This window comes from Corythoichthys intestinalis, chromosome 3 (genome assembly GCF_030265065.1).
Source record: "Corythoichthys intestinalis isolate RoL2023-P3 chromosome 3, ASM3026506v1, whole genome shotgun sequence".
In the NCBI taxonomy this organism is placed as follows: domain Eukaryota; kingdom Metazoa; phylum Chordata; class Actinopteri; order Syngnathiformes; family Syngnathidae; genus Corythoichthys; species Corythoichthys intestinalis.
In genome coordinates, this window is record NC_080397.1 from 23,157,433 (window position 1) to 23,182,794 (window position 25,362).

Below are 25,362 nucleotides of genomic sequence, written 5' to 3' on the forward strand. Positions count from 1 at the left end.
AATCTTTGAGTTAGCAGGGGTTTAGTTATTAAATGGTGGCGTTGATTTCAACAAATTCCTTTTTCGTTTGCAAGTTATTTGTTAGTTTTGAGGCTCTGGAGTGGCTAAGCTAGCGTGAGTCAGTGGCACCATTATAGCATGCCAATAAAAAACAACATATGCACACATGAAAATCATCGATGACCCATGCAATCAATAGTGTTGGCTTTGTTTTCAGGATAAAGTTATTAAAACTTACCATTGCATGGCAATAATTGCAGTATGAACAGCAACAATCTGTGACAACACTGCTCCTAGCCCACTCAGAACAAGTCCAAATTGAAGGGCACTGTGTAACCCTTCTCCCCATGTGAAAAAAAACAGCCTGCACAAAACGTGCAGGGTCATTACTCAAAGTGCAAAACAATACAAGACACAGACTGCTAATGGGCTACCTGAATTTTAAAAAAATGAATATAGATAGGACTCAAATATAGTCAACACCGTTATTCCTATTACAAGCACAACTCATGCCCTAATGCTAAATTGAAAAGTTCGCTAAAACAATTTTTAAAATTTTTTTAAATTTTATTTTTAACCACTCTTTAACATAACTGACATAACAACAGAACTCTTATCTCAAATCTTTGTCCATAACAGTATTGTCCTGGCTGGTTTAATAATTTTACGTGTGGATTTTTCCACATTGTTTAGCGCACATCAAACACTAACCCAATTTAGCACATATAGGAAACTCACCAGGAAACTTTCCTCTCCTTGGCTCATACACACTGGACTCGTCTCCAACACCTTCTAGCTTCTAGCTTCTAGCACTAAATCCGCTTATTACCACCTAAAAAATATAACCAGAATTAAGGGGCTTCTGACTCAACAAGACATGGAAAAACCTATGCATGCATTCATTTTCAGCAGATTGGACTATTGCAACGGTATATTTACAGGTCTTGATAAAAAATCAGTCAGGAAGCTGCAGCTAGTACAGAATGCTGCAGCCAGAGTCCTCACAAATACAAGGAAGCTGGACCACATTACACCGGTTTTGAAATTGCTACACTGGCTTCCAGTGAGTCAAAGGATAGACTATAAAATACTACTGCTCGTCTACACAACACTTAATGGCCTTGGACCAAAATACATGCTTGATTTGTTAGATTCCTATGAGACATCTAGACCTCTAAGGTCGTCTGGAACCGGTCTCCTGCATGTTCCAAGAACAAGAACCAAGCAGGGTGAGGCAGCATTTAGTTATTATGCTCCTCACCTCTGGAACAAGTTACCTGAACGTCTGAAGTATGCTCAAACTGTTAACTCTTTTAAAACAGGGCTAAAAACGCTTTTGTTTAGCACTGCATATCCATAACTGTCTATATATTTCAATCTACTTGCTTTCTATTCCTCTTGTGCTTATCTCCATTGCTGATTTCAATTATTACTAGTAGTAGTAGTTTTTGTTTTATTTTTATTTATTTATTTTTATTCCATTTGTTGTTAAATGCGATTTTTATGTATAATTTTATTTCCGATTTTGATTGTCTTGGTTTTTACGTTGTATTGATTTAAATGTGATTTTTATGATCTTCATGTGATGTAAAGCACTTTGAATTGCCTTGTGTTGAATTGTGCTATATAAATAAATTTGCCTTGCCTTGCCTTAAAATAAAATGTGAATGACTAACTTTACATTATCAGGGAGTGTCATTTTTCTTAGACAACTTACACGGAAGCTTCTGTTTTTTTTTTACTAACGTTGCCGCTCCCTCTAGGTATTTTCGCCACCAAATGTGTGGCCACAGCTACCGCACTTGTCTCCCACGGAGACAGTGCATGGCAGTTATTACAGTTAAAATGCTACCATGAATTCTCGAGACTCGCGCTTGCAGCCGCTATCGTTGTTGATAGATCTTTGCGCACGCCCCCGAGAGGGAGGGTGTGTGTGTGCAAATCACGTGAATGATGGCTCGAAAGCAGGCTGACAGCACCAAAAAAAAAAAAAAAAAACCTCCGTGCACAACTATCAAATGTCACCCATTGTGAACATATATTGGGTATGATGGCACATTTTCAAGTCGTTGTCATCTCGTCAGACATAAGTTGGCAATCTTTTCGTCACGTTAGAGTCATCCAAGACGCGTTTCCGGCGCATCATGACGTCATCGTCACGAAAAAAATGTTCGTTAACGAAATGTTTTCGTTGTGATCATCGTTGACGAAAACAACACTGTTGTAAACAAGTTGAGAAAAAATAACAAAATTGAAAAAGAAATCTTATTCTGATTTTTTTTTACATTACAGGTTTGCTTGAGGTAGATTGAGGCATTCAATCAAGATGAACTATTTTATGAAAATGTGACAAAACAGAAGAAAGGACACACATCAGCTCTCCCCATTTTTTTGGAAAACTTCCACCATGTCATGTGACTCATTGCTTTCTTCATCTTCTATAATAAAAAGGTTAATGGAACACGGTTGTGTGAAAATAAATCAGAAATGAAATAAATAGATTAATACAAACAAATAATTTTTAAATTTCATTTTAATTGTTTAATTTGAGATTTAATTTGGTCATTAGGGAGGTGGCATAGGAATATAATGGCTTTTTACGTGCTACTCCAGATGAATTTGGTTTTATAACACATTTTTTCATTCTTTTAAAAATAAAATGGTCTCAAGACAAGTATAGCGACTGAGAAATGGCATGTTTAAGTATTTTATATGTAGATTATGTAAAATTTAAAGGTTGGTATGTCAAATGTTCTCCAATTCTGTGTGACTTCTCAAATTTATTTATTTTCTATTGTGTTTGTTGATTTCATATTTCAACTATGCTCAACTATAAATTTTATTATAAATTATAAATTATTTCATTTAGACAGAGTTGACTAGGACTGGCTTTAACATCTATCTGTTTTCAAAAGCTTTTTACCTGCTATTCATTTCACAATCTCACCTAATTGACTGCCATTAATGCTCAATTGCACTGAAACGTGAGCATTCACTACCACTCCTCTCAGTTCAAATGAATTGGACGCCCATCACCGTCTGTGTTAGTTGGAACAGACTGGTGAGGACCTATTCTTGTTTTCGAATGACTGTCCTACAGTGCACAAGGTCCATAAAGGCCAGTGTTTGGTGTGGAATAACCTGCTCTCCACCCCACCAAACAACATTGGAATGCAATCTGAAATGGGTTGTTGTTTTTTTTCAGGTGGAATGAGGAAACAAATGCTATAAAAACGCACTCCGAAACCTTGCAGAGAGCATATGCAGAAGCCCATTATTTTCCACAATATCCTTTAGCCAGGTGTCCCAACACGTTAGTTCTTGAAGTATACATTCAAAAGAGGCAGCAAAGGTTCGCCAGTTTCCAGGCCTTACTCAAACACTTACACACGTGCATGCGCCCAAACTAGTCTTCAAGTCTGAGCTGTAATGAGCATTGGTATAGATTTCCTGTAGCTCAAACAGTGAGCTTAATTGAGCTGAACAGCTCTGAGTGACTTGGCACCTCTCGTCTCGCCACCTCACCCCCCTCGACCCCCCCACACGCCTAACCCCCACAGGAGCTCTTCCTCCGGGACAAAGAGGCTTTTGTCCCGCGGCCCTGCGCCACGGCACTCCAAAGCTTTGTTGACTGTTTCTGTCTGACAGAGCAAATTCACTCTGGCCTCCTTTTGTTTATTGTCATACTTTTTCTTAAGTTTGAACAAAGTTTACTCAAAGCTCCATCTTTTGAGGTCGTTGTCTGCCTTCAGGGCGCAAACGGGGAATGGGGGAGGCAAATTGATTTATTGTGTGTCCAATTTTGAAACTGTCTGACCTATCCGTTTGAATTTTGTTTCTTTTTCAGGGATCACATATACACAGTTGACACCGACACCGCCACAAATGACGAGATCTTTTTCAGTAAGGTGAGTAAGTAAAACGTCCGTCCGGATAAGAGGACGTCTTGTTCTGCCAACGTGGACTACGTAACCCTAATCACCTGTCGTATATGTGTGTGTATGTGTGTGTTACGTGGGCATCACGATGACCCCGTTAAGTAGATTATCCAATCAATCAGCGAGTGAGCGTCTGCGTCACGTCGGAAGTAGAGGAGGAGAGGAGATAAGATCCTGTATTTGCATCCTCAGTTGCAAACATCAGTCTCTTCATTGACCTCACTCAGATGTTGCTTTTCACCTACAGTTTATCCGCTGTTGGTGAAAATCTGCATCATAAAACGACCAAAAAGAAAACATTTTCATTAAGTTTGGTGTTGTTTTGTTATTAACGATGGTTTGCGAGAAATTCTGGGGGAATTATTGTATTTGCATTGTTTTTCCAGGCACTATAGTCATGCATATAGGAAAGTTGAAACTGGTGTTAAAGATGTATTGCTGAACTGCTGCATCCAGAAGAAAAGATTTGCATAGGAGGAACTAAGTACAGCGATACCTCGAGATTACAAAATTTTTCAAGTTTTCTAATTTCATTTTCAAAAGAATTTTCAAAATTTTTTTCGATTCATTTAACGACAAATTATTCATCATACGAAAAAATACATACTGTAGTATATAATTCCTGCTTGCAGCAATGCAATAATGTGAATACGTTTGACTATAAATGTAAACAAACAAAACATACACATCACAACGTGCAACGCATTGGTCATGTATATGAAACAAAAGAATATAACTTGTAAGCGATGCTTTATCAAAGATGAGTTTGAAATTATAATGACTTGTAACAGTTTGGTTATTAATGTGGGGTATTATATATTGTGTTTGTGTATGCATATATATATATATATATATATATATATATATATATGTTAGGGGTGTCAAACGGTTAAAATTTTTAATCGAGTTAATTACAGCTCAAAAATTAATTAATCATAATTAATCGCAATTCAAACCATAAGACCGAAAGGAAAATATACATTCAACATACGGTACCTAAGTACTGCATTTCTTTATTACAACAATAAATCAACAAGATGGCATTGCCATTATTAACATTCTGTTAATGCGATCCTTGGATAGAAAGACTTGTAGTTCTTAAAAGAAAAGAAAAGAATAAATAAAATATATAAATAAATAAAATATATAAATATTTATAAAAAATTATAGAAAATAAAAGATAATAACTAGTACAAGTTATAGAAATTTTATATTAAAACCCCTCTTCATGTTTTCGTTTTAATAAAATTGTAAAATTTTCAATCAAAAAATAAACTAGTAGCCCGCCATTGTTGATGTCAATAATTACTTACACAATGCTCATTGGGTGCTGAAGCCTATAAAATCAGTCGCACCCAAGCGCCAGCAGAGGGCGGCAAAACTTCGAAAAACACAACAAGTACACCTTTCACTTTGCAGTCCTTTTTGCTGTCCTTTCTGTTTGAGCGGGGCATTTGTGCGTTAATTGCGTCAAATATTTTAACGGGATTAATTTTTAAAAATGAATATATATATATATATATATATATTAGGGCTGCCAAAATTATCGCGTTAACGCGCGGTAATTAATTTTTTTAATTAATCCCGTTAAAATATTTGACGCAATTAACGCACATGTCCGGCTTAGACAGTATTCTGCCTTTTGGTAAGTTTTACAGCAAGGCTTTTTGTGCTGTCTAACAGCGAACTCTTGTGGTCGCTTTGCGACATGGTTTATTGTTGTCTTGCCAGTTCAATATGGCTGCACGACGTCTCGGGCTGACGCCTACGTTGTAATGTTGTGCTTATATGATCCTTGGACAAGATTTGTCCGTAAGTATGGTTGTTGTAAATAATGTACATATTATGTTAGTAAGCGAAATGTTATATTTTTTGTATGAGACGCTTTTTGTTTATGTTTAGTGAACCTGTAGAGCGTGCTAAGCTAACGTTGTTGCTAATGCAATGCTTGTGTACTTTTTTTTGTAGTTTTACGACGGTCTAAAGAGGACAATGGTTTGATGCCAATTTATTAATAAATCAGATGAAAAAGGAAGAAGTCTGGTTATTATGGCGTCGTTCACTAGCTGTCTAGCTTTGGAAAAAGTAGACGCTTCGGAGTGAGGACAGCATAGACAGATTTAAATGACAGTAGAGTGAAATGCCCACTACAGTCCTTATGTACCGTATGTTGAATGTATATATCCATCTTGTGTCTTATCTTTCCATTCCAACTATTTATTTTACAGAATATATATATATAATTTACAGAAAAATATGGCATATTTTATAGATGGTTTGAATTGCGATTAATTGCGATTAATTAATTTTTAAGCTGTAATTAACTCGATTAAAATTTTAGTCGTTTGAAGAGAGTAGACACAACATGGCTGGTAGTTTCTTCAATTTATTCAGAGTTGAGTAAGTAACGCACCACTTTTGACCAACACTGCTATTGAATATGTCATTATTATCATTTTAAAAATTCAAGTAATGGGTAAAAATAGATTATGACCGGATTTTTATGACCCTCTCAGTCAAAATAACAGACAACGAAAAAGTCTAGCGCAACCTCTGAGATATCCAAAACCCATTGGCAGTGTATCAAAAATTGTTATCGTTTGACAGCCCTAATATATATATATGTATATATGTATATATATATATATATATATATATATATATATATATATATATATATATATATATATATATATATATATGTATATATATATATATATATGTATATATATATATATGTGTATATATATATATATATATATATATATATATATATATATATATATATATATATATATATATATATATATATATATATATATATATATATATATATGTATACAATAACTAGAGGGAAATCAATTTCTCTGTTTTTCACGTTTCAAAGCATGGCTAAGTCACTACCCCCTTCAATTAGCATTGCTATTATTGTTTTTTTTAACCCAATTGAAATAATGGCATGTCTCCACCATGTCGAAGTTCAGCCAATGGGCCCTAATGAGAGCAGCAAGCACATGAAAGGACCATGTTGATTGATGACTGAGGCTCTTTAATCAGCTCAAAAATGCTCGACAAAGGCGGCGGGTAGTGAATGATCATAGGCGGCACTCAGGGACTACTGTCTGCATGTATCCATGTGTGTGTAGGTGACATTGTTGCAAGGCTTGCATTGATTGATAAGTGTGTGTGACAATGACCATGTATGTATGCTGAATTATGTTTATAGCTGATTGACATGTTATGTTGGGCACCACTGAGTCACAAGGTGACCACTGTGTGTGTGTGTGTGTGTGTGTGCATTGCAAGAATAACCAATCAGTGCATGAACTCTAATAAGGGGTGGCTGGGATGCAGTTAGTGAGGGTCGTCCATTAACTAAAGGGTGAACATTTCCATCTTGATTCTGAATAACCACTATGAAAGTGTCCCACGGCAACGCATTGAACCCTAAATTTATCCCAGTGTTATGTTGTACAACGAAATCTTAATTGAAAAAGGCCATTGATTGAAAAACACATATTCAGTCAATACAGGCTGTATGAATACATTTAAGTCCTTCAATGGAATTAATTATTACATTCAAAAACATATTAAAACACTTACTGTAGATTCTGCACCGATTTTAAAATTTAATATTTTAGATCATTTGAGTGAGTGAGTGTTGTTATTGGACTACAAAATGGTGCTCATTTAAAATGACAATGAACATTACATAAAAAAATATTAATATAGCAATTATTTTAGAACAGTCCCAACAAATCCCCACTTCTGTGACACTTTCTAAAACAGAGTTCACTAACAAATCAAATGATTATGTCATCAGCAACCTCTCCAGAAGCCTGATAATGATCCTGATTATTTTGATTCAGGTGTGTAGGAAGACATGGAAAACACGACAAGAAAAGTGGCACCAAGGTCCGGATTTAGTGAACCCTGTTCTAAAATTTTCGTATTTCTTTGAGAATTAGTCATAAATATCATCACTTGAGTTGTCCTGATGATATATTTTTGCACCCGAATTCGAGTGCGAGTCACCTGACTTTGAGGATCTACAGATAACGAGTACCGATCCGATACCTGGGTAATTTATTCATTTATTTGATAATGTATTACAAAACATACTTTTTTTTGTTTCTTTTGACGATACCCTTGGCCATTCTGATTATTTTGTTGCTTTGCAGCCATTAAAAAAAGCCTAAAAACAATATTCTTTCACCAAATTTTAATCTTCTAAAAATGGTGCATAGTACAAAACATCGTTTTTTTCTGATATCTTTGAGCATGTTCGTTTGTTTTTGTAGCCCTTACATTAGAAAAAATCTTAAAAACCCAGATGTTTTTCACCCAATTCCTATCTTCAAAAATTTCCGATTTCCGAGCACATGATCAGATTGAAGGCATATTTTACTGCTTGTAGCCCTTAACTCATTCACTGACATTGACAGCGACAGACATTGAATTTATTTATTCACTGCTCATGCTTTACTGCCACTTTGGTATGACACCCAAATAATTACAGTTCGCCCAAAAAAGGAAAAATGTAAAATTTCAAAAGATTCAAAAGTCCCACATAATTCATACAGAAAAAAATTCAGGGACTTTAGGGGCACAAACATTGTACGGTATACAGTTTTTGACCAAAAAAGGCACAAGTCTGCCAAAATTTGCCATTCATTTCAATATCACAAAAACTTCCATTCCCTCCTATTGATTTCCAACCCAGACCTGCAAAACACTACACTGGCACACCCAAAAACATGTACATTGTTGGTTGTGATTTTTTGACCAAAAACCTTCCATTGAGGCCCGTTGACAATCAACAGCCCATGTAATTCTAATGATGGCTATGAACATCTATGCCAATGATGCCCATATACGGACGTTGAATCCATTGATACCAATCTACATCGATGCCATTGATGCCCATGTACGTCATTTCCAATGACAGGAAGTGACCCAAAAATGATATATGGATATACCGACAGCAAGGCTACCATCGCAATATTTCCAGAAATGGCATTTTCCAGTTATTTGTATTAAATTATTGTTGTTTTTCTAGTTCAAATGGCTTTAACTGACCTTATTTAACTTGTTTTGATTATTTATTACAGAAAATGACATGGAAGTCCAGGCAGGCTGACGTGGACACATGCAGAATGAAAGGAAAGCATAAGGTAGGCACGCTCCTACTAATATACATCCCTTTAAATATCAGGCAGGTGCAGTAACACAATGCCTACAGTTCATAAAACCTTCAACTGTCACAATTTATAGAGCAGATTAGTGATAATCTTTCCATCAAATGGCAGCCTAATTGTATTCTCCCCGGATTTTCTGTACAATAAGCTCCTTTTGCTTGCATTATTGTTGGAGTTAACCTGGCGCTGCCATTGAAAATCACCGTACACATGACATTGACGTAGCAAGAGGAAATGCTGTGTGTCATGATTACACGGCTGCACTTTGCTTTGCATCTAAATGGTGCGCTGCAAACAGGGGCCAGCCTGTCATTTTTCAACCGCACAACCTTTCATTGGAACCCCACATGTGCCTTTCAGCGTAAACGTGTCAATTATAAAAGAGACAGATGTCTTTTTTCCCTTTCTCTTGTGTGCTGCAGGATGAGTGTCACAATTTCATCAAAGTCCTCCTGCAGCAAAACGAAGACAACCTGTTTGTTTGCGGGACAAACGCTTTCAACCCATCGTGTCGAACATACAGGGTAAGGACGCCCGTTCTATATCCCACCCTCCTTTTCTTTGCCTGCCACTCACCCTTGGTGGGAGATGTTTTGCACACGCCGACACAAGCCAAATGGGAGCGGAGGGGCGGACGTAGATGGATGAATTGCACAACTCCTTTATCTGCAGGTGGTCGATTCAGAGGCGAACAAACAGGCCCACCTTCACTCATGCACTCGCACACCAAAGAAGTCATGAAATGTGACCATCCTTTTACAGCAAAGCGTGTTATTTGAAAATAAGAGTGAGAAAAATCCATCAATGACCTAAAGGGTGAACAAACCTGAGCATTTTTAGAAGGATTGGATGTTAGCAAAGTATGACTTTGTCTCATCAAGTAGGCTTTATAGCATCGAAAAACACCAACACAAAAAAATAATTGACATCAAGGATGCGCAGAAAAAAACTGGCCGGCTATAATCGTGTTTCTCCCACAAAAGAAGGTTACTTCTAAGCATTTCTCAGCATCTTGGCTTACTTGTGAGAAGCATGTCTGCCGCACATTTCTGCGGATCTGGGTTACAATCTCGACTCGAGCTCAACGTGATCATCAGAGGATAAGTGGTACAGAGAAAAAGAAAATGAATGGTTAAGCATTTCCTGAAAAATGAAAAGATTTTCCAAGCTATTACCGGTCAGTCTTTCTACTTTAGCCACATTTAATTAACTAGATATGCATGTCTAGCTTTGATAGCAAATGTATTTTCCTTTTGATCATGTTAGCATGACTAAACATGATGCTCATAATTAAGCAGGCGCAGCAATTCAGAACAACAGAAATACTCAGGGGCCCTTTTCACCAGACCTTGAAAAAAAAAAAAAAAAGTTAAAAAACTTAACATATTGGAGCTTTAAAATGCTATTTTAAAGAAGCCACCAGTACTGCAAGCCAGCAGGAAATTTCCGACCCCAGAAAGAATTACTAAAAGATGTCAAGTTGATTATGAAACAGTTGTTTACTTTTGTTGAAATTCACCTCCCCAGACAAGCCGCACGGAAACAGCGACAGCTGAACAAAGTGCCGCTCTGCTGATGCTGCCTCCGCACGCGCCAACCGGGAAGGCGGAACTTCGCGCGTTCATCTCTGATATTAACCCTTTGTACTGACTCCATGTTCCAAAAGTTTGAAAAAGACTCGCCGAAAGCATGTTGACAATTTATTCGTCGACAATGGTCAAAAACAAGGCAAAAACAGACGACGGCCAAAGGTGTGTCCAGGCGTTGCTTTGGGATCATCCCTCTCTGGCCGGTTTCGGGCTGTTTAGGTTTGTGCGTGGATGGGATGTGGTTGCTACAGCGACCGACGCTGGTCTTGACGTCACAAGCACCTGCTATCAACTTTGTTTACCGGGCTGGCACTACTTGTTTTAGTACAAAGCGCGCTGGTCTTTGTCCTTGTTTGTTTGTCGGGAGGACTGATTGCCAGAGTTTGGTACGTCAATCTTGGTCGTGGCGCAGACGTTTTGGGATTCTGTGATAAGATGGCGTTGTGTATCTATTCTGTTTCTTTAAACTATGGTGTGCTATCTATTTTACATTAGGTGTGTTAGAGTAGTGCAGTCCTACAGTGAATATGAGAAATGATACTATTCCCTGATTGATTATATTACATGTGTTCGAGTAATGCAAACAGTTAGACGGTGCCTACGATAAACGGTACCATTTTTCCTTTTCCCCCTCATGAGCGCCGATAAGGTGATTCACTTTACTGTGTTCAAGGCCACTGAGTGGAGTCTGCCTAAACTATAGTTAAATGAATGTGTTATACTAATGCCAACAATTATATGGTATGTGCGAGAACGGTACCTTTTCCTTTCACTCTTCAAAATTTAGCAGAATTCTAAAAATCAAAACAATACAAGACGAGAAAAAAAAGCTAAAGATGAAATACACGCTTCCTGCGAAGTTGGCTACTGACAGAAAGTGACGCCAAAAACTTGTATCAGAAATAAAACAACACATCTGTGTTTGATTAAGGTACATTTTTCCACAGCCAAATCCTCTCAAGTGAATAATATTTGATTTAGAGTAATTTCACTTCACAAGAATAATTGTAGGTGACATTTACAAGAGTGAAAGTTGCACTCATGGCAAAAATATGAGTACGCAAAATGCAATTTCAGGTAATGCCCAACAATAAAATGGAGTAGATTTTGTCCATTTTTCATCTAAATCATTCTGTAACCCTTCATAGGGCACTTGTTTTATTCATTGGCTGCCATTGACGGAGCAAGACGTCCAATGCAAAATGGATTGGACGTCTTGAACCATCAATGGCAGCCAAACAGTTAAATTCTATGAACTTAACAACAACAACAACAAATCAATTTTAGAGAGTGTCATCCGGAGCCATAATCAGAGTGTATTTCTGCTGTATTCTAATTCTGTTTTTAATGACACTCTCTTAATTTTTATTTTATGTATTCATAAATATATCTACAATAATATAAAAATACAGCAATGATTCATAATAATAATATAAAATAATGATATCATTATAATTTGTTTGGCTTAAATGACCCAAAATATGATGTCCACGTATTTGGACGCTGAGTTTTTTTTTTTTTTTTTTTGATTATCAAAAAATAATGACTTGCCCTATAACGGGTAAAAACATCATGTGGTTTCTATGCTGTCAGGTGGCTTCATTTGATCGGTTAAATTGAAACAAATGTCACTTGGAGGTACGTTGGATTGGTGATAAAACTACTCTGACAAGTTTTTATCCAAAGAGTTACCCAAATAAATTTAAAGATCGTTACTAACCACCTCTTGTTGTTCTCTTTGTTAGGATAAAATAGTCACCACTTATGCTGATGTTATCTTGTTGGTCAATGGGGAATGGGAAAATAAGACACGCACACCTATACACACTTCTGCTTTGCTTCACTAGATGTGTTTACCAAGAACTACAAGATTTCCCTGCTCCATTGGCTTCGTGGCTCAGCATGTTAAGTACACAGAGTGGATGCGGCAATATTGCTAGTCCTACTGCAGCGATGTGGAATTTATGTCTCCGCATTTATCAGGCGTGGTTAGCTTTTATAGGCCCCATGGTTATGGTTTCAAGGTTTAGATATTACCGCTCCAGAATCGCTGTTAGCCTGGTTGGTATAGTTACAAGGGGGAGGTAAGCTTTGGGCATATAGGACGCTTGGCTTTGCGAATGTATAAATGAACAACTTAGCTATATATAAAACAGCAGCCATGGGATTTAAGGATATTTCCTTTGCACCGAAAACACTATAAAATGCGATTGATGTAAGGGTAAAATAACTACTTTTCAGTGCTTGAAATTTGTCAGGGCAAATTCCTTGATTAGTGAGTCTGTCTCCCGGCTGTGAGACTAATAAATGATTCAATTGTAAGTGTTTGTAATTGCAAATTTCTAAGAAAGAAAGAAACACCTCACTTCTTTGTTAAGTATTATGATAATCAGAAGGTGGGTAGAGTAGCCCCAAAAATTTATTCAAGTAAGAGTAGCGTTACTTCAAAATAATAGTACTCACATGAAAGTAAAAGTAGTCATCCGAAAAATGTACTCAACTACAAGTAAATATAGTATTTGGACAAAATAATACAGTGGTATGATAAAATATCTGAACCTTTTGGAATTTCTCCCATTTCTGCATAAAATCACCATCAAATATGATCTGATCTTTGACAAAATCACACAGACGTAAAAACAGTGTCTGCTTTAACTAAAACCACCCAAACATTTATAGGATTTCATGTTTTAATGAGGATAGCATGAAAACAATGAGAGAAGGGGGGAAAATAAATGTGTGAACCCCCTGCCTAAGGAGACTTAAAAGCGCAATTGAAACCAATTTTTACCAATTAAGTCAGGCGTTTGCCCACTCAATGATGAGTGGTTTAAAGCTGCACTGCACACTACAAAACACACACCTGGTAAGAATTGTCTTGATAAAAAGCAATGACTGATCTGCATCATGGCTCGGTCAAAAGAGCTGTCTGAAGACCTGCGATCAAGGATTGTTGATTTGTATAAAGCTGGGAAAGGATACACAACCATTTTGTAAAAGTCTGGATGTTCATCAATCGACAGTCAGAAAAGTTGTCTACAAATGGAGAGAGTTTGGTACCGTTGTTTCTCTCTCAAGGAGTGGCCGTCCACCAACGATGACGCCAAGACCTCAGCTCAGAATACTCAGAGAGGAAAAGAGAACCCTAGAGTGTCTGATAAAGACTTACAGAAATCACTTGCTCAGTCCACTATTTCTGTACACACATCAACTATATGTAAAACTATGGCCAAGAATGGTGTTCATGGGAGGACTCCACTGCTGTCTAAAAAAAACATTGTTGCTCGTTTATGTTCGCAAAAAGGCACATGGACACTCTACAGAAGTTTTGGCAAAATATTTTGTGGAATGATGAAACCAAAGTTGAATTGTTCGGGAGTAACACACAACATCTTCATGTGTGGAGGAAAAATGGAACAGCTCACCAATATCAACACATCATCCCCACCGTGAATCGAAGAATGAATTCAACAGTTTATCAAGATGTTTTGTAGGAAAACCTGAGGTCATCTGTCAGACAGTTGAAGCTAAGAAGAGGATGGATGCTGCAACAAGACAATGATCCAAAACACAGAGGTAAATCAACTTCAGAATGGTTTCAGAAGAAAAACAATACACGTTCTGGAGTGGCCAAGTCAAAGTCCTGACTTGAACTCCATTGAGATGCTGTGGCATGACCTAAAGTCATGCCAGACACCCCAGGAATCTGACTGAACTACAGAAGTTTTGTGGAGACGAATGGGCCAAGATTATTCCTGATCAATGTACCAGACTAATCTGCAGCTACAGGAGCCGTCTGGTAGGGCGGTGGGGGTGGGGGGTGCACAAAATAATAAATTTGATGTTTCACTTACTTATTTTCCCCCTTCTGTCATTGTTTGTATTCTATCCTCATTAAAATATGAAAAAGGATAAATGTTTGGGTGGTTTCAGTTAAAGCAGACACTGTATTTTCATCTGTGTGATTTTGACAAAGATCAGATCACATTTGATGGTGATTTTATGCAGAAATGTGAGAAATTCCAAAAGGTTCATACCACTGTACTTAAATAATGAGTAACTGCTTACATTGTCAGATTTGTTTTTAAAAATGTTTTTTTTTTTTTATCAGCACAACATCATCTCTATGAACTGTTATTATTACACTGTACAATAACCTATGACATGACCATTTTAGGCCAAAGAAGTACAAAAATCATTGAATTACGACTCTGAAAAATCTGCAGAAATCAAACATCAACCTTCCAAAGAGTACGATTACCCTCTATGGGAGAAAAACGTATTTCTTACCATGAAATTAAAACGATCATATCTCCTCTTATCCACGCTCTATCGGTGCCAACCAAAAACTGGGAGAGGTTGAACTCCTCGGTTTGGAGTAATGTTAAAATAATGTGAACTTGTTTATATTTTATGGAGCTTTAAACCACCACGTGCTGAACAGGCCGGGGTGGTCATAGGACTTTCCTCCGAGTGCAAGCTTGTGGATGGTCATGTGACTGTATTGTTATATCTGATTGGTATAAAGGATTCATGTGATTATTGTTGCGACATCTTATTGGTGAAACTGGTAGAGCTACTGTTGGCATCTCTGACGAGGGAAAATGAACAACTCTAATGTAGCCCAAAGTAGTGGAGTAAGAGTGGCATTTCTTATTCACAAATCTACTCAAGTAAAAAGTATAACTCGGTAGAATTAATCTTTTATAAAAGTTACATTTTTCTCAAAAAGTAAATGTAACGGAGTAAATGTAATGCATTACTACCCACCTTTGTTGATAATAGAATGCATCCAAGCAGTCTGCCTATCAGTATGTCAATCAGTTGATCACTCACTCAATCAGTCCCTCTGTCTAACATCATTTGACTTATCTAAAATGATCAGGTGCCAAATTTGAGCCTTTCAGACTTTTGAAGGCATGTGAGTTTTTCCACTCTGCCACCTCTGCCACAGTTTGTTTCTCCATTTCCCCGGTGTGACATTGGTGAAAAGGGCTTTTGTTTTCAGGGCCGACCTCATCCCAGATTTATCAACAAGGAGTGGAGGGAGCCCATAGGGGCTGGTGGTGGCTCGCACCCAAACCAATAACCCACACTGCTCTTCCAGTTTTGCATCTTCATTAGCTACTGTTAGTTATCCTTCCTCCCTTGTCCCACTTTCATGTTGCAACACACACATTCAAAGCCCAAGCAGCCCTCAGACCCCCCTTCACTTGTTCCTTCTCTATGCCAGTCTTAATTCCTCTCCGTCGACGTCCTACCCTCTGTTGCTTTCTCCGCCTGTCAATCCCTGACTGCGTGGTAATAATAAACAGTCCGTCCAGCTGGTTCATACTTATGAACGGACGAGGGGCTTCATCTGGTGTTGCCGGGCAAAGTGTTGGAAACCAGCGGGGTGTCTGGAGGCGTTTAGGTTGTCAGGTGAGCCCCAACCTGGCTTGGGGCTTTCAAAGTCCAATTCTCATGTATGCAGAGTTTTTGATTTTTCAGTTTGGATTACATTTCTTTATACGCGTAGATAACTTTAACATCTAAAAAAAATATTATTTTACCACTGTCCAATGTTAGATTTGTTTATTATTCTTTCTATTTGCAAATGATGACGTCCAGCTCAAGATGAAACACATTCATCCCGCATAGGTTAAGACGTGAACTTTTTATGAACAGCTGGAAAGACTTTGGTTTCCTTCCAGTGTGTAAAAGTGTCAGAAACAGGACATGCAAGGCAAACAGGTTGCAGAGAAATGGGCCGTGACGATTAATGTCCCACTGTGGTGCTGTGTCCTTGGTTGGTTCTGGCCTGTGGGTGAACTCAAGTATGAATAATTGTGCAAGTTGTCTCATTTGTGTAATGTTCTATTGTCCTATTAATTAGCATTTCAATGTGTTGACGCCTGATCCTTCTGACCTACCTTGAACATTATTGTCTCAGCAAATAAAACCATCAAACCTGGAATGAAATTGGTCGATGATGGTACTCGACATTCCAATAACCCTTTATTAAAATAAACAAGTCTTAACTTATTAACTGCCATCGAGAGCGTAGACATCCAATCAATTTGCGATGGGGGGGGGCTGGCAGTGAATGATCACTCACAGTGGATTTGTTTGTATTCCAATTACAATGATACCTCGAGATAACAAAATTGCGGTACACGAAAAATTCATTTTAACTCATTCACTCCCAGCCATTTTCACCAGAGCAAGGCCCTTCGCTCCTGGCCGTTTTACTGGATTTTGACTGATTTTGCAAGGCCCACACAAAATTTTGTTCTATTGTTATATAAACATGGAACCCACCAAAAGAAAGATTAGACTCTCTTCTTTCAGCAGAAAAAAAGTTAGATCATATCTTTTTCCGTTCTTTAGAAATCAGCATTAGAAAATAGCTTAGTTTGAGCAATTTTCCAATTTCTGATGAAAAAACTGAGAAATTGAGCTTTTTATGAAAGCATACATTTCAAACATAACTTTGACATTAACACAGCTATTTTTCGCTTATGTGACATCCCAAACATCTGAATAATGTTTTCGTTCTACAAAATAACAAACAAGACAAATAGAGCTTTTGATCGCAAAGTAACAATTTATTTACATATAATTTAACTATTGAACTGTTGGACTATTTGCGCACATAACAATTTACTTAAACATAACATCGGGGGAAGGCTCTCGGCGGCTCCCGGTTGAATGAGGTCGCTCCGAGTAATCTGATGAGTCCGAATCAATATCGGTCTCACTTTTTTCATCATCTTCAACGTCGGTTTCGACCTCAGGCTAAGGAGTAAAGCAACGTGAGCTCCACAGAACGCGTGTGGAACCTGACGCTGTTGTGGACGTCACCGTCTGTCTCCTCAAGATATATATTTTTTAATCCTTCTTTGACAATGGTTTTGTTATCTTTTCAAAACACTCCTCCAGTGTCGTTTGCCTTTTTTTCCCTGATCGTTCTCCACGTTTTTCTCAAATTCTCACGCGTCTTCACAAGATCCCTCCAACTTCCGTTTCCTGACTATTTTTCTTTACTTCCTTTCTTGGCTCGAGATGAGTTCTTACCAAATGCTTTACTGACCTCCAGTGGCCAGTTTTACTGCTTTAAAATGGGTTTTGAGCTTTGTGCATTGTATCTTAGATAGATTGGAACCTATAGATGCCTCTTGTCAAAAAAAACAAACAAAAAAAACAAACGCAAAAGACGTATAAATACGTTTTTGGGTCACTGAAGCAATTAAAAATAGAACGTATTTATACGTTTTTGGGAGCAAATGTGTTAAGAAAAGCTTTTTCGAAGCTTTTTCGCTTAATATTACGAAAAAGTATTCATTATATGAAAAGTAATACGTACTGTAATAGATGATTCCCACTCGCAGCAATGCAATAATTTGACTAAATTTGACTATCAATGTAAACAACCAATATTTACACACCACAATGTGCTACACAAAACTCATGTATATGGAAAAAAAGAAGATTATAACATACAAGTGATGCTTTATCAAGCCACAAACGGTGAGATGAAATAGAACGCAATGGCTTCCCAAGTTAGCTCGTCTTTTAGCACTGTGTGTTTGCTATGGTTTCGAGTAGTCATATAATAACATCTGTAGAAAGAGCTGGAACCTAACAAACTACTTGCACTTAAATGCTATGAGGGGTTGACAAAGCATTACAAATAAAGAAAGGCAATCAGAGGGCTTGACAGAAACTTAAATGCGGTGTTTAATTAGCGCTTGGAATGAATTAGGAGGTTTAAATGTAAAACGCAATTCATTATACAATAAAATCAGGATATGAAAGCAACTCCAGAACAAATTAAGTTTTATATTTTGAGGTTCCCACGTAGTTTTAAAAGATAAGCAATAAAAATGGAGCGCCTCCTTCACTTTCATAATTTGACATAAGGTTGAAAGGGAAGAATGACTTCCTAATTGCTTGTTTATAAATATTTGCACCTCAGAGTCCCTTTTCTTTTTTTTTAAGCTGTCTATAGCCTGGCCAAACAGAGCCATATTGTGTCAAAGTCAAAAGCTCTAGTTATGACTGTCCAACCTGTTCTATGTTTGACTCAGGATTCACACATTTGCAGCTGCAATGCTGTAATTTTATGCCTTGGCTTAAGCATAGAAGGCATTTTATTGTGAAGACCTCTGGGAACTAAAATGCCGGAAGATATATTGTGTCTTTATATGTAGTTTTGAGTACATGTTTTGGATCCACATCATATAACAGTTCTTCTGTTTACAGGCTAGTGGAGTTGACTGCATAACAAGATTCAAACTGTTTCACCATCCAAATGCTTTATGTTTACAACTGCTTTAGCTCAAACTGGCAGTTTTTGTTGAGCTCTGTTGCCTGGCTAAGAATATCAGGATATTGCCCCGGACAGCTCTGGTGATTCTCCACACATGCCTGCCAGCTTGTCAGGGGTTGCGTGTATATCAGGGGCTGGTTTTGGGAAGGGTTTCCTCATGTTCAAAGGGTGGGAATAGATCACTGACAGCCGGCCCAGACCCTTGACCAGAGGTCAACGCCGCAGTGACATCAACAGACGGGATAAATGCCTCTGGGGTGTATTTCTTTGTGGGACGTATCAGAGGGTGATGCCACATTCCAAACTGTCTGGCCTGTATAATAAAAACATTTACAGTGCTGCCTTTAGGTGCGAGTGACCGGGATTAAACGCTTTTGAAGATTGGAGAGCCGTTTGGCTTATTTTCAAATGTTATTCTTGCTTAGAGTTTTCAGCCGAATTCTAAAACACGTATCCTTAATTGCCTCATAAGAAGCAGCGATTTAGCAAATAGTGAGCATTTGTTAAAAATTCCACTCCCAGTTAAAGTCTAACGCCAAACTAAACATAATGACCCTAAACCCAAGAATTACATCCAGAGTATGTAAAACAGCCACAAAGCTGAATGGTTTTTCTTTTGCAGCAAACTACTGTTACTGCCGTGTGGCTAAGTAAGAATTGACGTATATCCGTATGTATGTATTATCCGACACGCTGCGTTTAAGATTTTCCACCAGATAAGCAGCACCAAGTACAATACCACTGTGCTATTTTTCTTATTTAACAAATTATTACAGAATGTATAATTCTTTTTTTCTGGGTGAGCATGAAAGGATTAGTGGTTTGCCAATCCGTTTCATTAAGGGAAGATTTGAAGTGTATTTTGTGTTGTGAGTGCGTAGTAGCTTGTATCTCAAGCACCATTGTACTGTGTCATTTGCCTGAATGTATGAGATGTAAAAACATTAGGAAGGAGAGATTGGGAATTTTGCTACTACTGCTGGTCCTGGTGTATTTCTTTTTCTGCCAACAATTTATTTGGCAAGCATTGTGTGTGTTAGAGCGTGTGAGTGTGCATGACCTTTTATAGTGGGCAGATGATAACTGTTTTTTTCCGGGTGGGACAGGAATAGAAAAAAAAATGACCCGTTTAGCGACCAGGAAGGGCGGCGTCAAGAAATTTGCAGCTTCTCCATTTGTGAAGCGAACAAGGAAGCTGAATAGAGGAGATGGGGAAAAAAAAGAAGAGGCCAACGGCGTTTGCGGTTGTCTTCCTGACCTCGTGTGTATTTCTGCTTTCAGCCAGACGCATGCTGGGGAACACCAGTTGACCTATGCGAGGATGGATTGACCTCTCGTCCACTTGTGGGCTTCTGCCAATCATGCGCTAACAGCATTGTAGAAGGCTGAAATTGTGCTCCTACGTCTTGAAATAGAGTCTCACGAGTGTCTTTAAAGAAATGGCACCATTAATGCGAGGATTAAAGCTTTGGTTTTTCAAAGCACACAGCTTAGAAATCCTTTAATGATCAAATATTCAGAAAGTAGGAAACTTCAAAACATTGTCAAATTCCCTTTGAGTGCACCTATGTTTGGCCTCATTGGATTTTTCTTCACAGCATGGTGTTGCAATAAATGGATTAAAGCTGTGTTGAAACTCTTCTTAAACGTACTAAGATTACATGGTATGTAAGGCGAAAGCAAAATATCTCTATTGCTATGAAATATGGACTTTCCACATGCTCTGCTATGACAGCCACAGACGGTCACATGGGCTCACTCACGGGTTGATACCACAAATATTTGACTCAGGCTACTGACCTAAAATTCCACTCGGCCACATGTTCGGCGCTCTTGGACATTTTTTTTCTCCCAAATGAGGCTGTGTTCATGTCACTGTTTTGTTTGTTAGTGGTACAGTCACAAAAACCTCCACTGCCCAGCGGTGGGGGCATTATTGGGCAAGATGAATTGAGCGACCCCATCATACACATTTAAGCCTTTCCTTCTCTAGATGCATTCTCACCTTTGAAAGACATTACCACTGTTGGTTGTATCGAAGAAGCATTCTTTTTGATATTTGTCACATCTTCATTGTCTCAGTGACCTTATTTGTGACCCTAGATGGACTCCCTGGAAGCTCTCGGAGAGGAAATCAGTGGAATGGCTCGATGCCCTTACGATGCCAAGCATGCCAATGTTGCTCTTTTTGCTGGTAAGATGATTAAAATGTTAGGCTCTGAAACCTCCAAAAACTAAAGCTTTCTGTGACACTGATTGACTACCAAATTGATCACATTTAAAAATGATTTCATTCTGAAATTTGCTCCAGAATAAAATCATTCTTAAGCATGATTATGAGAGTGATTTATTCACTGTACAATGAAAACAAAGTAAAACTACACACCCTGTGAAGACACCTGACCAAAAGATCCCAATTGTAGGCTATTTGACTTGCTCAGTGCTAAAAGCTCTCAGTGCTAGCATAGGAGCCTTGTAGCACAGTGTGACTACCCAGTCTTTTTAAACCTGCCAAAACCCTCAGCTAGCCTTTAACTGTTCTTCTGTAATGGCATCAAGCCTTGGTCGGCAATAAAGTCCTCTGAGTGCTGCTTGAAAATGGCTAAACAGCGCGAGCATAGATTCCTTTTGCCATTGTATTGGTGCATAGCGTTGGACAGAGCCCTATTCATCAATAAAGCCCCATCTATAATTTTCAGATGAAGCAGCTGGCAGGCTTTGTCAGCAGCCGAGATGTCTAACCATCCATGCCACGATGTTTAACTATCGTTTTAAATAAATAGTTCTTCCAGCAAGGTCTTCGCCATCACGCTTTTATGACACTTTTATGCTACTGGAGACAACATTTATTCACACCCGACATCAGGAAGGAAAGTTTTCTGCGCCTTAGTCCACCAATGCACATTCACGTCTGATATTTGTTTTGTCGAACAGTGGTGACGTATTTCACTTGAGTGAAGACGTACAGGTTGCATTTGTGCAGTTTACGTTCATAGTACAGAGGGTTTCGGATTAATATCTGACATGAATATATCATCATAAGACTGAACGAGGTCAGATTTTAAATCATCGGAATTGGTCTGTTCTCACTGCTGGGCAAAGAAATCAGAATTGAGCTGTATTAGACACAGTCCCCTCCTGACCCAAATAAGAACAAGCTCAATAGAAAATGGAAGAAAATGATTAACTTGGTTGACTAAAAATAAGGCATGAGACGGCTTTTGACCTACTGGGTGAGAATCTCTCCCTGTCGGCTCCAAAAGACATTGGGTCCCCATTTCATGTTTGCCGCCAACTGATTCATGGTGCTATTGTTGAGCTGTCCCTGCAAGCTTCCAGCCAAGCAGGCACAACTTAACTGGCTAATGTGTGACAGTGAGCTGGAAGCACTGAGTAATGGAGAGGGTTCCTTTCTCAGCCACCTTTTCAATTATGTAGTTTGAGTTTCCACTGTGGTTTTAGCTGAGGTGGACCAAGGTCACATCAGTGCTTTTTTTGCGGGTAAGTGTGTGTTTGTGCACATGCAAGCTTGTGAGGAATTACACACGTGCAACAGGTTGACTAGAGTGTAAAACCTGTTGACAGCTCACAGAAATATGGTGTTTATGTTCTATGTATATGTTCTCCCTAAATTTCATTTAACGATCTCCCTCGTGGCTTTCTCTTTCCACTCCTGTCCAATTCACTTTTCATTCTCCTTGGTCCCTCTCTGTCCCTGTCCAGACGGCAAGCTCTACTCAGCCACTGTCACAGACTTTCTGGCCATCGATGCAGTCATCTATCGTAGCCTCGGAGACAGCCCTACACTGCGTACGGTTAAGCATGACTCCAAATGGCTAAAAGGTGAGGCCCCGACACACTCAAGTGGTCCAGTTTGACGGTTTACCTCAATTATTTGAGCTTTTGGTCTTTTTTTCTAGGACACACTACTTTTTTATACATATATAGGCATACACACATTAACGCATTGGCTGCATTCACAGCAACAGACGTCCAAATCCATTTTGAACTAGTTAGTGGCTGGCATTCAGTAATCAATGCCAAAACTTGATTGAATGATGACTTAACAGTAGTTAACAGTACTTGTCACTTTTTGTCTTTCTACTCAATATACAGCAGAATTGTCAAACATCCCATCAAGCACAATCCCATCAAGGCAGCTCATTAACTGGTTTACATTTCCCCCAGAATTTTCATAGGAAATAGAAATATTCTGTTCATGGATCCAGCAATGACATAAATAATGCTGATAAAAAAAACTCCTTTGGAAAAGGTTGAACACAATCCATCCAACATACCTGACGTTTGAAAGTTGACAGGTACTATAGGAAAACATGACTTCCATTATGCATTGTTGACCACACATTTAGATCTGTTCCGCCTACCAGACTGTGTTGCATCTAATTCTAATTTTTGCTTGTTCATTTTTTACCAACCTGTTCTAGTGGGTTGCATGTAGAGCGGAAATTGATATGCCGTAGGCCAAAGCAAGTGCACCAGCCGAGCCTGTCAAATCTCAATGGAGAACTGCCTTTTCTCATATGCAAATGATCTTGCAGATATGATGGATGAGACACGTCAGGCTTCCTTTCGGCTTTTTTTTAAACCCATACATTATGACATGACATGTCTGTTGTTGATTGTGAAATAACATGTCACATCTCTTAGTGCAACAATTTGTGTCATTTTTTTTGTTTTCTCAGAGCCCTACTTTGTGCAGGCAGTCAATTATGGGGACTTCATCTATTTCTTCTTCAGGGAAATTGCTATGGAGTACAACACAATGGGAAAGGTAAGCAATGGCCTTTGTTATTGTGTAGCTTCAATCAGAGATGTCATGCTTAAGCAGGGAGTTACTAACAGGATGCAAGTGTATCACATACCTGGAATGGGGCCAAAATGTTTTTCTGTAACAAATCAACACTGGACAGGATGAAGGATCCAAAATAGATCCAGAGATCCCATTTTAAAAATTCTAAATATACCCTCTGAAGTATATCTGTATCCGTATGATACGGTTTCACCCCCCTGTGATTTCCGAGTAGAATTCCTCAATGAGAAATGAGATCGAGTTTTTGCACCTGGGGGACTGCAACAAAGACTCCTTGTGCTTAATTCATTCAATTCAGCTGTTGGATAATGCCGAGTGAAAGTTAATTGGAAAGCAGGTATAAGAAAATGGAAAATGGGTCTACCCATATGCATTTTCAGAACAAATGAAATGTGCGAGATAACGAGAAACGCTGGAATAATGGATTCCCCGCCAGGAGTGACAGACGGGAGCGCTTGGTCTTGAGAAGTGTTTTGAAAGCGGTATAATATCACACAAGGCGGAAGAATTGGGCAATTTAACTTTCACTGACGACAACGCATCATTACTGAATACAAAATAGGTTGGCATTAGTGTTTAAAAACACTTCACCTGTGGTGACTGGTGCATTGATGAAAGCCGTGTCGTGGTTTGTTTTGCTTTAATACTTAAAAATTGATGTGACTAGTCGCCTAAAGAAAAATAATGATCAGCCTCATGTGTGTATAAACGTGTATATTTTGTAATTTGCGGATAAACCAGAGAGTGATATTTCTCAGTAAGCCAACATGTGACTGATTTAAGTAAAATGAATAAAAGTGACACCTTGTCACATGTTCACTTCCACAAAGTGGCCCCTTTTCTTTCTGTAATCTTCCCGTTAACATACATGAGATTTCTTAAAGGAGGAGATGTGGTGTGTGTGTGTGTGTATTCGTCACGGGGCGTGTTTGTCTTAGGTATAATGGCATGTTTGATGCAAGAGGTGTTTTTACGTCACAGTTGGATGTATTGCTATTAAGTACACAATGTCTATAGTTCAATTACACCTCTCGTGGCAGTGCTGTAATTAGAGCGTGGCTCTAACTAAAGCCATCTTTTTAATGTACACTGATCCCTCGCTACTTCGCACTTTAAACTTCGCGCTCTTAGTCCGTGGCGGATTTTTTTCAATTGTAAAAAAAAACTCAAAAAAGCCCTATTTCATTTAAAATGTTTAAGATATATGCATGTATACATCTACAAATCATTGTTTTCTTTAATGCATGCATTTATTACATTTGCAGTGCTTAAAAACATCTGTTAAAAAATGTACATGTAAGTGTTTTTTTTTTTTTTTTTAATAATACAGTGGGGCAAACAAGTATTTAGTCAACCACTAATTGTGCAAGTTCTCCCACTTGAAAATATTAGAGAGGCCTGAAATTGTCAACATAGATAAACAGACAGAATGTGGAAAAAAAAAAACAGAAAATCAAATTGTTTGATTTTTAAATACTTTATTTGCAAACCATGG

The 25,362-nt window shown here is 38.2% G+C and overlaps 1 protein-coding gene across 4 annotated transcripts in view; it reads left to right on the plus strand.

Annotated features, from left to right (window-relative positions):
- sema6a (sema domain, transmembrane domain (TM), and cytoplasmic domain, (semaphorin) 6A) overlaps positions 1–25,362 on the plus strand; it is a 242,861-nt gene that overhangs the window by 131,273 nt on the left and 86,226 nt on the right. For 3 of the 4 annotated variants that reach the window (XM_057831645.1, XM_057831646.1, XM_057831648.1), the window contains exons 4-9: positions 3,848–3,908; positions 9,050–9,112; positions 9,559–9,660; positions 21,140–21,230; positions 22,760–22,879; positions 23,740–23,828. In XM_057831645.1, the coding sequence (XP_057687628.1) occupies positions 3,848–3,908; positions 9,050–9,112; positions 9,559–9,660; positions 21,140–21,230; positions 22,760–22,879; positions 23,740–23,828 (526 nt within the window). Of the gene's footprint in view, positions 1–2,292; positions 2,452–3,847; positions 3,909–9,049; positions 9,113–9,558; positions 9,661–21,139; positions 21,231–22,759; positions 22,880–23,739; positions 23,829–25,362 lie in introns of all 4 variants that reach the window. The other variant, XM_057831647.1, reaches the window with a different exon arrangement.